Source organism: Rutidosis leptorrhynchoides, unplaced genomic scaffold (assembly GCF_046630445.1).
Source record: "Rutidosis leptorrhynchoides isolate AG116_Rl617_1_P2 unplaced genomic scaffold, CSIRO_AGI_Rlap_v1 contig550, whole genome shotgun sequence".
NCBI lineage: Eukaryota > Viridiplantae > Streptophyta > Magnoliopsida > Asterales > Asteraceae > Rutidosis > Rutidosis leptorrhynchoides.
In genome coordinates, this window is record NW_027266775.1 from 1 (window position 1) to 13,625 (window position 13,625).

The following is a 13,625-nucleotide window of genomic DNA, read 5'->3' on the forward strand; positions in this document are numbered from 1 at the left end:
ATTGCAAAGTAAACTGTGGTTTAGTATTTTTTTTTTTTTAACCATGAATCATTGTATTATGTTTTTGAAACCTTGAAAAGTTCTGGACCTCGTTACTTAAAATCTATCAGATTTGATTTCATTGTTACGTATATGTTTTGACCAATTTCAAATGAAACGATTGTACAATTGGTTTTCATGTGAATGCATTTGTGTGAAGGTGGCACTCATCCCATACATAACGGCTGGCGATCCGGACCTCTCAACGACAGCGGAAGCATTGAAGGTTCTCGACTCGTGTGGCTCAGACATCATCGAACTTGGTGTCCCGTACTCTGATCCTTTGGCTGATGGACCAGTCATTCAGGTTTGAAATTGTCTCGCTCTTTTTGTTTGCTTAACTTAAAATGTTATCCATTTTCCAACCATCTTTATGGGATTCTCTCCATAGGCTGCTGCCTCGCGTTCATTGGCAAGGGGAACCAACTTCAATGCTATCATGTCCATGTTGAAAGAGGTTAGACCATTTCGTAATGCATAAGTACAAATTCTTTGCCAGAAGCAGTAGGCGATTGTAGTAAAATGTTTAGTTGATACTTGATAACTATTGTTTGTTTTATTTGCTTCTTCTTTTCCTGACTTTTCATAATTGTCAACAGGTCATCCCTCAATTATCTTGTCCTATTGCTTTGTTTACATATTACAACCCAATTCTGAAGCGTGGGGTTGGGAACTTTATGTGCACTATAAAAGATATTGGTGTGCATGGTAATGTACTACTAATGTTTTTATACTTTGACTATCTTTGATCTATCTATAGATTTGCATACCTATTCTTTCTTTATGTTTCCGAAACTAACAGTTTAAGTACACAATTTTTTGCAGGGCTTGTTGTCCCAGATGTACCTTTGGAGGAGACTAGAGTTTTGAGAGAAGAAGCTGTCAAGAATAACATCGAATTGGTAGCTTCTTCTTACAATGCCCATTTTTACTTGCTCATCTCTGAAAATTGTTTTTTGTTTTTCATACAAAATACCATTTTCTGCTTTTGTTTGCAGGTGTTGCTTACGACCCCAACTACTCCAATAGATCGAATGACAGCCATTGTTGAAGCTTCTGAAGGATTTGTTTATCTTGTAATATCCCTTTCCCAGATCAATTTACATTTTTACATGTTTTATGTAGAATAATTAGTTTGTTAGCTTACCTATTTCAAAAAGTTGATGATTTCTTTGTTTATTTGCAGGTAAGTGCAGTTGGAGTTACTGGTGCACGTGCATCTATAAGTGACAAAGTTCAAAATCTTCTAAAAGAAATCAAAGAGGTAGATGTTTATCATTTGAAAATTTAGAATCATTTTTCTTTAATGTGAATTAAAAATCCTTAGATATTATATTTAGCTTCCTTAACCTTTCATTCCTTTTCTGTGATAGGCAACAACTAAGCCTGTAGCTGTTGGCTTTGGTATTTCGAAACCAGAGCATGTGAAACAGGTTTGTTGTCTTTTGTTATTTTCTTCATTCATCTACTTCCAATATTTTAGATATTTATGGTTTATATTATATTAGGGGGTGAGCCTTGGCACAACCGGTTAAGGTTGCTCATCTATAGTCTAGAGATCACGGGTTGTTTCACGAAAACAACCTCTTTGCAATTTCGGGGTTTGCCTTTTTTTTTTTTTTTTTCCTGATATTATATTGCATATTTTATTTGTTACAGATTGCTGGATGGGGAGCAGATGGTGTGATTGTTGGGAGTGCCATGGTGAAGCTTCTGGGTGAAGCCAAGACGTCCGAGGAAGGCCTAAAAGAACTCGCAACTTTCACCAAGTCCTTGAAGTCTGCTCTTTCTTAGAATTGCACTTCCTTGAGAATTATAGATTGAATTTTGTAACATTTAACTCTCTGTACTTGAATAAAGTTTTGACATTTAAAAAAATCTACTTAGCAATTGGTCTTCATTGAATGCTTTATACTCTTTCTTGGATCAAAAGTCTCGCCTTTTTTAATTTTAAGCATCAACTACAAATTTTCATAATCATAAAATATGCTCTGAAAATCTATTTTTATTGAAGAACAAATCCGAGAACTTTCAATGATATTCTTTCTGGCATAAATTATTGAATAAAACAAGTTATCTCTTTTCCAGATTACAACCTGATATCGCAAATCATAATATTTTCGGGAAATTAATAGAAACTGAGGGAAGGTTTAGACAACATAGGATGAAATACTTCACAACATAAAACTGAAAACACAGGTTGTGTAATCTAACAAATAAATGAAGATGTCCGATTTAGCGCCTCCCGCCAGCGACTGATTCAGCAGAGAAGAGGTTCTTCACTCGTGAAAGGATTGAATCATGAGCAGGATCATAAGGATGGTCCTTGGATGGGATTTCCAAAATAGCAGGAATTGGCTTGTTATAGCTATCGACCAAGAGCCTTATCATATTTGCAACCTGAAAAATCAATAATGACAATAGTTTATCATTATACTGCGCAAATCAATATCATGCAAGACTCATTCTATATAATACAATTCAAGATAAACTCAGAAACTGGCTAAATGTCGGAAAATTATAATTAAAAAGTTGAACTAATGGTTATCGTGGTAGGAATCGGTATTTGCTAACAAAACTGAGAAAAGTGCAATCTTAATCTTCATAAGTATAACAGATCATGAGAAATCAACTAATACCTCACAAATAGATAGACCAACTTACATATTGGCTGATTAGTACAACTGCAATATCATCCCTCGTTGTGAACTCTTTAAATGCATCTTCAATTTGCTTAACGGTTGTCTCTGAAGAAATTTTCCAAAAGATTTTCATGAGTGCAAAATCATAATGGTTTTGGTTTCAAAATTGATCACATGCCATTTTCAAAGAAAAAGTGGAAACCAAGGTCATGGGAACAAAGTACATTCAGAATGTGAGAAACAACAATTCCTTCAACCAACAAAGTAGCATGTTTATAAAAATTCATTGCATCAGCTCACCAATACTAAGCAATCAAGAAAAATCATGATAAGCTATACTATCACTTCATATAACGAAATACTACCTCCGTCTCAAAATACATGAAGTTTTGAGAATTGTTTCATGTGTAAATAGGTAGTATATCACTGGCATGTGATGAGGCCATTCGTGTGTAGCAGGAAGATTAAGCTTTAGTTAAGGCAAAATCTTTTAAATTACTGGCAGAGATCAACAATATAATTGTGGCTTGTAAATCCTCAGTTTTCTTTCACTCTTTCGTATAAATTCAGTTTAAAAACTAAACTCGAATATATAACACATACTCCTAGGTCATAACGCATAACAAAATCAATCATGGATTCTCAAATCAATGAGAAATCTTAGTTAAGACTTGGAGCAGCAATACATACTTGAGTCGACGATAAGGTAATTAGTTTTCCTACGGATATCAACATTCCCCACTCCAGCAAGCAACATTCCAACGATTGTGTCCTGCACAAAACAAATCACCCAAATCAAAAAACCAAACAAAGATGGAAACGTAACCATCAGAATTCTTCATCGTCTCAACGAGATCAAGAACCCAGTAAATTTAGAGAATATGCTACTCATGAGCTATAATTCAAACCTCGTCGGCAATCATTGAAATAAGCGCCGAGCTTTTAGTGGCGATTTGAGCTCTCCCTGCCATCTTACCCTAGAATAAACGATCTAAAACCGCCTCAAAACAGAGATATATGCTTATTTTCAGCTGGATCAAAAAAGAATATCTCACAACCCCAATTTGAATATATGAAACAGAGTTTCATTACCATACGAATTGAGTGAAAAGATCAGATTTTGATTACAATGGAGAATTTAAAGTACCTGTTTTTGGTTCTCAGTTTTCTTCGTTCTGATGTTAATTGAAGCTCTTCACGAAAGAATAAGGACGGTGAAGATTGATGGATTGATCTATGTGCATCTGTTGAAAACAAAAACGGCACCGTTTAAGTAACTATTATTTGCCCCCTTAAACATAGTTTTCATTACTATTTGTCCCCATATTATTTTTAAATATCAATCAGGTCCTTCTATTTTGGCATGTAATCTAAAAGATCCAAACGAAATTATTTAAAATGGAATCTATTTACTTTATATTAGTTTTATTTATTTCCTCTGGGACATAAATTTACAATGAGCATGGATGATGATATTTATTTTTCCGATTTTTGAGCAATTATAAAACTGGGTCCCAATTATACATGGCATTTCAAGTCGAAAGAAATGTTTTGTAGCGATCTTATTAATAATTTTCGATTTTTCTTAATTTCCATTCAGTTAAAACTTTTCAATTATATAATTTAGTTGCCTATTTTTTGCATTGATCATTGTTGAAATATTGATTTATATTCCGATATAATTTAGTTGCCTATTTTTTGCATTGGTCATTGTTGAAATATTGATTTATATTTCGATTCAAAATACAGGTTAGAGTTGGTAATGGAGCGGATCAGATATTCCCTTAATTTTTTCGATCTAATCCGAAGAAAAATCCGGATGCTATTGTCCGATCCGTAGATATTTACAACTAATATTCAAATCCAATTCGCAAAACAAAAAAAAAAAAAAAAATCAATCCGCTCCAATTCGATCCGAATTTCAAAAAAAAAAAAAAAATTTAATCAATGCAAAATGTAAACAAATAATTTTTTTAAGACTTTTAATTACTTTTTATTTTAATTAAATTGATTGAAATGTGATGTCACCAACAACATGATTGCGTCTTATACCCATCACTGATTTGTGATTCCTGTAATATCATAGCGAAAGGCATACATTAGTGCTTCATAAAGTAGGCCAATAAAACAAATTTTCACAGGAGTATGAGTATGGCACATGCATATGAGATTTTTGCAACCGAAGTTAGAATAACATGAGCATAACAGTTCAAGAAAGCCGTAAGATAATTGAACAAGATTTTTGCAACGACAAAAGAAGCTTTCATAGCATTACCGATCCATCAAAAGACGGACAATATACTCTCTAGGCATGTTAGGTAGCTGACTGCCAAATGTATTCTTCAATCCAATCAGCCTGAAAAATCAAACGTATAGATGTGACCAGCTTTACATGACTAACCATGTGATGAGCATGAAGAGAAGAACAAAATACCAAACCATGTGCTCATCTATACCATCATTTGAGACGCATACGGATTTGAGCCTTCCAGCTTCCTCCAGTAAAAAGATCATCCATCGAGTAATCCATCGATCCCAGAGAGGTACTCTACAGACACTTCAGCTTCCAACATGCAAAGCAGCATCGCTTAAGATAATCATCAAACCGAGAAAACCCACAAACAATTAATGCTTGTCGTAGACCTCTTCGACACGACGGTGACTATACGATCATGTACATAATAGTAGATGTTGCAATTGGCACTCCTAATCATTCCATTTTGTGTGTACCTCTCTCTTCAAGCTCTCTTCCCACTAGCCTGAATGTTTTCGGAAAATATCTCCACGGGCTCATCCTTCACTGCAATTCCAGCGCCAGAGCTCCCACCAATGCCACCACCGTCACTCAAATCCGACATTGTCGTCCCACCCACCATCCGAAATTTCCAACTTAACATTGGAACCCTCAGTCTTAAGTGAAAAAAAAGTGAAAATTAGTCCGACTTGGAGATAAATTAGTGCACTTATGAGATTTTAATTACAATTATATTCATGGTGCTAGAATAAGGTGTCACTTTACAAGTTTAATGTTTCCAAACAAGATTTGAATTCATGCAAATGTCATCCTTTGCCAATGCTAATTAATCAAGATATAATCGTACATCAGGGATTGTTGGGCTAATGGTTATCGGGGTGGGTTTCATTATGGAGATCATGGGGTCAATTCTTTATGGATTAAGGGATGGCTATTCCTTTTGTGTAGTCCAAAATGAATATATATAAAAAATTAATCAAGATGAAGTTGTTCTATATGTTTTCTTCATAAAAAAGCCTGACTCTAAAAGACCTAGACAAGTAAAACAAATAAAATTCAGGACTTTCTTAGGAAGCTTGTGCAGGAATTAGACAACCTTATTACTTATGATAAGTAATCAATATGTCTTGGGTATAAGTTTTAATTGTATGCATCGAATCGAATACAGCATCTTAATGTACATAAAATTAAATAAGCAGCCCAATCCAAGTAATAGTTTTCCTATAAAGTACTAAAGACTTTATTAAATTAAGATGCCTAGCTAGTTCCTTAAACTTTTGAGCTCTAATGCTATTATATGAAATCTGGACACACTAAACAAAACTCATTTCGATATTAAAAAAAAAAAAAAAAAAAACTCATTTCCTAGATATATAAATTCAATGATTAAATAAAGAGCGTGCACGTAGTAAGTAATTAGAGTTGTTATAAAGAATTAAAAGATCGGTTAGGGTCGAATTAAGAGAAGACTTAATTGTGTGTTTCTAGATTAAATAATTAATTAATTATCCTAGGAATTAATGGGAAATCCATTTTGAGATCGATATATATATATATATATTAATTAATGTGTATATATATACATAATACATTGTTGTTGAAGACAAGTATGATGTGAAATCTGTTACAGTAAGCATCTTCTGTTTTAATTAATTAACTTCTCTGCTACACTACTTGATAAATCTAATTACATTGGAAAAGGAACGTTCCTAGCTATTTATTTGTCTCGATCTTCTATTAGCTGATAAAAAAAATTTGTTTTTTTGTTGCTAGCTACCTTCTGTCATAGATAATATACAGTCCACCATTATATACATATATATGTTTCCCATTTGCTCATATATATTTGCATCTTTCCTGGCTTGCATTTTACATGCTTTTATTAATTGATTATTCTTAGTAAGTAGATTATCTTTGTTAAATGCTGGGATCGGATATGCATATAGAGGCTGGTTTCATGTATTAGTTAGTTGGGATACACCGATTATTAATTAGCTTCTTCTAATCTGGTTGGTTTCATGTAAGTTTATGTTAAGTTGCTCGACAAAACTGTCGAGACGTTTCGGTTTGAGAATGCGGACGCAACCATACGTTCACTTAGGGAGCATATGGTCTAGAACTATCCTACTATAATAATCCGCCGCTATACCACTTATTTCGAAGGAGCGAAGCTTGGAGGAGAACAAATTATCCGAGTTTAACACTTAAAGAGGATACTCCTATCATCAAGGAGGCGGAATCTCTCATCTTCATGGAGTCTTAAAGTCCCACATCGAATCGGATGGTTATCAAATCTGGATTTTACTTATAATGATTTATGCAAATCTATGCAAACCTCCTTCCTTGAGCTAGCGTTTGGAGTTGAGTTAGACAGTATCAGCCCAAGTCTATTCCCTATGTGTGGATGCTCGTGTTTTGGGGTTACAATTCGATGTAATGGAATTGCACATTTTATCATGATATCAGCCCAGATCTATTCTCGATGTGTGGATGCTCGTGTTTTGGGGTTACAATTCGATATAATTGGATCGTCAAAATTGCAATCTTTCACTGAATTTCACTGTTTGTGAATCTCTGCTATGTGCATATTGAATTGGGTGTTTGATATATTTTAACTTCTCAATCGTTTGATTCTCTTTTCGGTTCTCCATCATTTGCTATGGTTTAAGTGGCGTAGTGTTTCTATTGAGCTTCCTGAAATTTAAACTTACAAATTGCTTGCCGCTACTGGACTTAACCACGATGCCATAATCTATTCTCATACTCTAATTTCACCCCAATCACAAGTTTGAATTATAATTCCAGCTAGTAATCATATATTATTGTTGCCATAACATTTTTTGTTTCAAATAATCAATGGTATTGAACAATTTGAAATATAATGTCTTTTACTTGTATAACAATCCTCCTTTTTTTTTTTTTTTAAGATCAAACCGACTTTTTCATTAAGCTAGAAAAGCGTCCGAACGGACAAGTTCAGCCACAGCATGTGGAAGATTATTACAGCCAAAAGATTCTAAATCAACAAATGAAAAATGACGAGCAAGCGCATGTGCCGGCCTATTGCCGTCACGCTTAACAAAATTGAAACAGCAAGTAGAAAAATAAGAGTCGGCCTTATGTGTAAGTTCTGTAGAAATATTGCCAATCACCGAAAAACTCGTGGAAGAGCTATTCAATTCTTGTATAAGCACCTGACAATCTCCTTCAAATACAACAGCGTCCAGATTCAAAGTTCTAACCAGATCAATACTTTTCAAAGCTGCTATAACCTCCGCCTGCAAAGCCGAAACTTGCCTCCCCAATCTACCTGACCACGCACCCACACAACGCCCATACTGATCACGCACAATAGTACCATAGCGATTCGTAGTACTTCCCAAAATAAAACCAGCATCAAAATTCACTTTGAACATTCCCGATGCGGGGTGGTGTCCATCGGTCGGCCAAGTCGACCAGCCTGGTACTGGGGTTGAAACCGCAGCTGCCATTGAGTAGAATCCAAAAAACCAGCGCCGAAAACCCGAAACTGCCGCTTTTGGGATAGCACATTTGGCCCTGAATATACAGTCGTTACGGTTACTCCAAATCCACCACGTAGCTGCAATAAACAGCTTCAAATCATTGCTCGAAAGCACTGTAAAAACATATTGTAGCCAATGCCTAGCATCAATATGCTGTGAGAGAATAACACCATTTATGCCAAGTTCTGCCCAGAAATTTCGAGTCCAAACACAATCACGGAAAAAATGTAATATAGACTCACTAGCATCGAGACATACCTCACAATGGCCTGGAATAGACTGCAAACCGCGGCCAATCAGATTGTCCCTTGTTGACACTATACCTTGACACAATTTTCAAGCAAAAGTTCTCAGTTTAGGCAACAAATCCAGCTGCCAAATTAAATCCCAGCGACCAAACGGTGAAGTAGTAAAAGGATCACTATAATCAGGATACAATAATTGTTTGGCAATGAAATAACCACTTTTGACAGTATAAACCCCTCTAATATTATGATCCCAAATCCATTGGTCTCGACAAGGCACAGCCGCAATATGAATAGCCTTAATAGCCGCTAGAAGGTTATGTTCCTCTAACAAACCATAATTTTTCAACAAAGTATATATAATGGAGGCATATATGGAATTTTTACAGGATTAATTCCTTAATTGCCTTGATTTGCATAGTTGAATAGTAACCGGATGCCAAACTTTGTGCTCCATCTTTATTTGTAGCAGAATGCTTCCACAAACAAGAAGATGTAGATCTCATGATCAGCTAATTAGGGGTTGCTTATATTGCAAGTAATGTTTTTCACATTGTGCTCATCATGGATACAATTGTTTGTGCTACTTCTGATTTCTGAAGTATCTGCAATACTCTCACTAGTAAATAGTTCACAATAATTCAGACCTAGAATTACATAATACTAATTATAATAGTAATAATGTATTAATGTTACAGTACATCCTACTCTGGAATTATTTGGTCGGGCTATGTACAACCCCATTATCGTACTTCAGTCAATCACGTCACTACTATGGCTGAATTTTGTTTCCAGCTTGAAGCCCCGCCTGAACTTTGCTCTGGAAATGAGCTTCCAACCTACACAACAAATTTTAATTCCCGCATTAAGCAATTTCTAAGAACAAATGATTCGAAAGAGTTTGACAAACAAATGAACGAAATGAATCTCATTATGCCTGGTGGAGCATTTATAATAGATGGTTTCAGGAGAGTTGTAAGTGCGTGCATTCGCAAACATCCTTCTGGCATCGGCAACAAACATGTCAAATGTTACGTAATATTGTTCCGACTCTACCCTTTTCGACATTGTCTTCAAATCTACAGTGTTAGAAAGAATCACCATTAATGAGATTATTGAAGAATATCTATATATGAGATTATTGAATTGGATTAATATTATTTCTTACCCATGGGATCTTTAATGATGTCATAATAATCAGGGACGTCACGAGCATCTACTGGCTCCTTGAATGGCCAAGCATCAACATGGTCATGCAATGTCTATTCAAATTTCCAAAGTGGAAGAGTTAGCATTGGCATGCATTAGAATTTGAAAAGTAACAGATAGGGATTGGTAAAAAAATAGAAGATTGCCTTTAGAAGAGCACGCATGAAGGGTGTCCAATATTTTTGACTTGTTGTTCCGTCAGAGCTAGGAGCTTTAAATCGTGAATGGCCAAATTGATCAGGTGTCCACCCAGCCTCCTCTATTATCACATTCACAAACAAACATTCTCAAATAGATTCTAGTTTTCATTACCTCAACTGTAAAACAAATTAAGGTGAGAGAAGTTGAGACCAGTCAAAAAACTTACTCAAGCCAGGAATATCCTCTACTTTTATAACTTTCTTCGGGATCCCCACTTCTTTCTGAATGAACATTTTATATGGTCAGATCTAAAGTTTGGGTTCAGATAATTACAGAAATAGATATAACTAGCACTTCAAAGAAGAAATATACTGTAACTATGGAGAAGAATAATAGTCTAAGGCTACTAACATGTGGTATAAATGTATAATGTACCGTGAAGAATCAAATAGAACCATGGATCACAACAGCATGGATGAATACCTTTTGAAAATCAATTCCAGCATAGACAATTTGACAATTTGAGAGTTCCCTTATCTTCTCGTCGATGGCCTAAGATTACCAAATAAGAACAAGGCGGATGTGGTAAATATTCAATTGATGAAGCCATAATGTCCAAGAAATGTGGAAAGCTCCTATACAAGGCATTGCATCTTAACCATATAGATTTTATCTCACCTGCCTCTGACGACGAATCATAGTTGACAAGTCAGTGTAGGGGAGCTTTGGATCAATTTTGCATTCCATTAGGATTCCACCGTCATAGTCTTTAATATACCTGAATTGTACGTAAAATTATACAAGTCAACCAAAAGCTCAACTCAGGAGGCAACAAACTTAAACATCTTTCATTTATAGGAAAGAAAAAAACTTTCAAATCTTATTGTAGCTACAGTTAAACTTGTTCATAAACTTTGAATTGAATGAGTCATACCCATGCCAACAATCTTTCTCCAAGTAAATCTCTTTGGTAAAACCCTACAAGTTTACACCAACAACATATTTAGAAGAAAAATCCACTAAACTTAAGATAAGGAATCAAACAAGATACGGAAATAAAGGCAGGAACATTAAAGGCCTATACATTAAGAAGACATACAGAGATGCAAATATAGCTGCAGGTAGTAAGCAAGGATGAGAACATCGTGAGTAGGGGGATTTAGAAACTAACCTGTTTGATAAAATACCCAACAGCATTATTGTCAGCATAGGTTAAGAAGTGAGTTAGTCCATCACCATCTCGCGCATGCTTCTTTAAGTGATTCATTAATCTGGTGCCATAGCCTTTCACTTGTTCATCAGCCGTGATTGCACAAAAAGCTATTTCTCCAAATTTTTGACTGCATGGTTCATGAAATAGAGAACAAATAGATGTTACAAAAAAACAAAAACATAAATGCAAGTAATACATTTAGTGTGTGCTCACTGTGCTGCAAATGATTTATAACGTTGAGGTTGCATTTACATGTCCTTTAGTATTACAATAGCACGTGATCTCTTGCACAATCAAATCAATACCACAAGGTAAAGATCCACTAGTCATATGAAAGTAATTTTATTATGTCAAAAGAAGTAGAACAGCAAATAGCAATAGTGTTGCAAGCCTTCCTTTCAGTCCACACTGATTCTGGAAGATAGGCCAAGGATAAAAACAAATGACCAGAGTAGAACGTGAAAAATTAAACCTCGCTGCGTAGGTTACCTCGGATATGGACGGAATGTGATGCCACCAACAACATGATTGCGTCTTATAACCATCACTGATTTGTGATTCCTGTAATATCATAGCAAAAAGCATACATTAGTGCTTCATAAAGTAGGACAGGAAAACAAATTTTCATAGAGTACGCCACATGCAGACAAGATTTTTGCAACCGAAGATAGGATAACATGAGCATAACAGTTCAAGGAAGCGTTAAGATAATTGAACAAGATGTTAAATAAGCGCACACTCTAACGATAAAAGAAGCTTTCAGAGCATTACCGATCCATCAAAAGACGGACAATATACTCTCTAGGCATGTTAGGAAGTTGCCTGGCAAATATATTCTTCAATCCGATCAACCTGAAAAAACAAACGCATGACATGATTAACAAGAACTTTCAAAATTAACAAGGTCATAGAATTTACACGTACATTAGTATGTATGAGAGATCAAGAGAAAACTAGCAGAAACAGCACAAATAAACATTTTTCAACCATGTTTAGCTCAAAACGGAAATTCAAGAAGCGGGAGAAAATGGAAATTCAATTTGATGATCAAGAAGAGAAGAACAAAATACCAAACCATGTGCTCATCTACGCCATCATTTGAGACGCACACAAACTTGAGCCTTCCAGCTTCCTCCTGTAAAACGATCCTCAATTGAGTAATCAATTGATCACAGAGAGGGACTCTACAAACACTTCAGCTTCCAACATGCAAAGAAGCGTCGCTTAAGATAATCATCAAACCAAGAAACCAACAAACTTCTAAAGAAACCTCTTTGACATGACTGTGAGTATACGATAATGTACATAGCTAGACGCATATTAGCTGTTGCTATTGGTATTCCAAATCATACCATTGTTTGTTGGGACCGAACAAATGGTTTCATATGTATAAACTTGCCTAAATTCTGCACAACAGACACAATACTGATCATAAATTTTAAAAATTTCAACAAAAGTACCTCTCTCTTCAAGCTCTCTTCTCTAGCACTATAAGCCCCACTAGCCTGAATATTTTCAGAAAATATCTTCACAGGCTCATCCTTCACCGCAATTCCAGCGCCAGAGCTTCCACCAACACCACCCAAACCTGACATTGTCGTCCCACCATCCTTTCCACCATCAGAATTTTCCAACTTAACAGTGGCACTTTCAGTCTTAAGCTTCGTGTTCCTCCCTGAAGTTCCTCCACCACTACCGACCCCACCAGCATTCTCAAGCCGAGCAGTAGTGAAGGTCCTCATCGAAGAGTCATTATCAAAATCCACCTCGTAGTCATCCACGACGGCGTCCTCGGAGTCATCAGCATCGGAGTCGGAATCGCCGCCGCCTCGGGCAGATATACTCTCCAGATCATCATTCGATGTCAAGGCGCCGTCACGCGTATCGGCGGAGAAAGAGGATGGAGGGAAAGAGGACGCCGGAGGTCCATGGTCATCAGACAGGGCTGCGGCCGCTCCGGCGGCGGCGGCTGCTGCTAATTTGCGCTTGTGGATTGACGAGGTGGCGGAGGCGGAAGCAGAGTGGGATGGAGAGGGAGACTGAGAACTTCGAGAGCGGTTAGCTGCGTTGAGGTGCGAGGAGTGGTTGTCCATCACCGTCGACGCTATTTTCCGATCAGTTGGATTTTGCGGCGAAATTGAAATGGGGCCGCCGATCACGGATGACGGATATGATACTGTCAAACGGTGTCGTTCTGATGAGGGAGAGGAACTAAGCTTAATGAAGCTATTTCTTATGGGCTGAAAGTTTTTATGATCTCAAAGTAAGCCCAGCCCAAAACACTACACTAATTTAGGGAAACATTTTTCTATTTTCCACAATCAGGATGATTTTGTGTAGAAGTTGTTTTGGGCAACC

General features: G+C 36.3%; 4 protein-coding genes across 4 annotated transcripts; 1 reads left to right on the forward strand and 3 right to left on the reverse strand.

Annotated features, from left to right (window-relative positions):
- Nucleotides 1-199: 199 nt before the first annotated feature.
- LOC139884427 (tryptophan synthase alpha chain) lies at nt 200-1,833 on the forward strand (the record flags this gene model as incomplete). The annotated part of the gene is made up of 8 exons (XM_071868461.1): nt 200-346; nt 431-496; nt 639-747; nt 865-941; nt 1,038-1,115; nt 1,226-1,303; nt 1,413-1,472; nt 1,699-1,833. Coding segments are annotated over 8 exons (750 nt in total), but the record flags the coding sequence as incomplete, so codon positions are not given.
- A 441-nt stretch (nt 1,834-2,274) lies between these two features.
- Nucleotides 2,275-3,652, reverse strand: LOC139884435 (V-type proton ATPase subunit F-like). The gene is made up of 4 exons (XM_071868469.1): nt 3,590-3,652; nt 3,372-3,453; nt 2,704-2,786; nt 2,275-2,439 (listed from the first exon to the last, which is right to left on the reverse strand). Exons 1-4 carry the CDS (start codon nt 3,650-3,652, stop codon nt 2,275-2,277), a joined length of 393 nt encoding a protein of 130 aa, XP_071724570.1.
- A 4,228-nt stretch (nt 3,653-7,880) lies between these two features.
- On the reverse strand, nt 7,881-9,210 carry LOC139884430 (uncharacterized). The gene is made up of 3 exons (XM_071868464.1): nt 9,138-9,210; nt 8,855-9,031; nt 7,881-8,782 (listed from the first exon to the last, which is right to left on the reverse strand). Exons 1-3 carry the CDS (start codon nt 9,208-9,210, stop codon nt 7,881-7,883), a joined length of 1,152 nt encoding a protein of 383 aa, XP_071724565.1.
- A 266-nt stretch (nt 9,211-9,476) lies between these two features.
- Nucleotides 9,477-13,360, reverse strand: LOC139884429 (histone acetyltransferase GCN5). The gene is made up of 13 exons (XM_071868463.1): nt 12,728-13,360; nt 12,338-12,402; nt 12,039-12,119; nt 11,757-11,828; nt 11,226-11,394; nt 10,989-11,032; nt 10,733-10,832; nt 10,538-10,606; nt 10,281-10,335; nt 10,060-10,172; nt 9,873-9,966; nt 9,642-9,783; nt 9,477-9,543 (listed from the first exon to the last, which is right to left on the reverse strand). Exons 1-13 carry the CDS (start codon nt 13,358-13,360, stop codon nt 9,477-9,479), a joined length of 1,704 nt encoding a protein of 567 aa, XP_071724564.1.
- Between the last annotated feature and the right edge of the window lie 265 nt (nt 13,361-13,625).

What these genes read in the sequence shown, in the direction of transcription:
- LOC139884435 (XM_071868469.1), bottom strand. Translation starts at nt 3,652, where the DNA reads ATGGCAGGGAGAGCTCAAATCGCCACTAAAAGCTCGGCGCTTATTTCA. An exon ending in TTTCAATGATTGCCGACGAG is followed by an intron (nt 3,454 to 3,589) that starts GTTTGAATTATA and finishes TGTTTTGTGCAG; the next exon opens with GACACAATCGTTGGAATGTT. An exon ending in TTACCTTATCGTCGACTCAA is followed by an intron (nt 2,787 to 3,371) that starts GTATGTATTGCT and finishes AAATTTCTTCAG; the next exon opens with AGACAACCGTTAAGCAAATT.
- LOC139884430 (XM_071868464.1), bottom strand. Translation starts at nt 9,210, where the DNA reads ATGAGATCTACATCTTCTTGTTTGTGGAAGCATTCTGCTACAAATAAA. An exon ending in AGCACAAAGTTTGGCATCCG is followed by an intron (nt 9,032 to 9,137) that starts GTTACTATTCAA and finishes ATGGTTTGTTAG; the next exon opens with AGGAACATAACCTTCTAGCG. An exon ending in TTTTACTACTTCACCGTTTG is followed by an intron (nt 8,783 to 8,854) that starts GTCGCTGGGATT and finishes AATTGTGTCAAG; the next exon opens with GTATAGTGTCAACAAGGGAC.
- LOC139884429 (XM_071868463.1), bottom strand. Translation starts at nt 13,360, where the DNA reads ATGGACAACCACTCCTCGCACCTCAACGCAGCTAACCGCTCTCGAAGT. An exon ending in GTAGATGAGCACATGGTTTG is followed by an intron (nt 12,120 to 12,337) that starts GTATTTTGTTCT and finishes TTGTTTTTTCAG; the next exon opens with GTTGATCGGATTGAAGAATA. An exon ending in TTGGGTATTTTATCAAACAG is followed by an intron (nt 11,033 to 11,225) that starts GTTAGTTTCTAA and finishes GTAAACTTGTAG; the next exon opens with GGTTTTACCAAAGAGATTTA.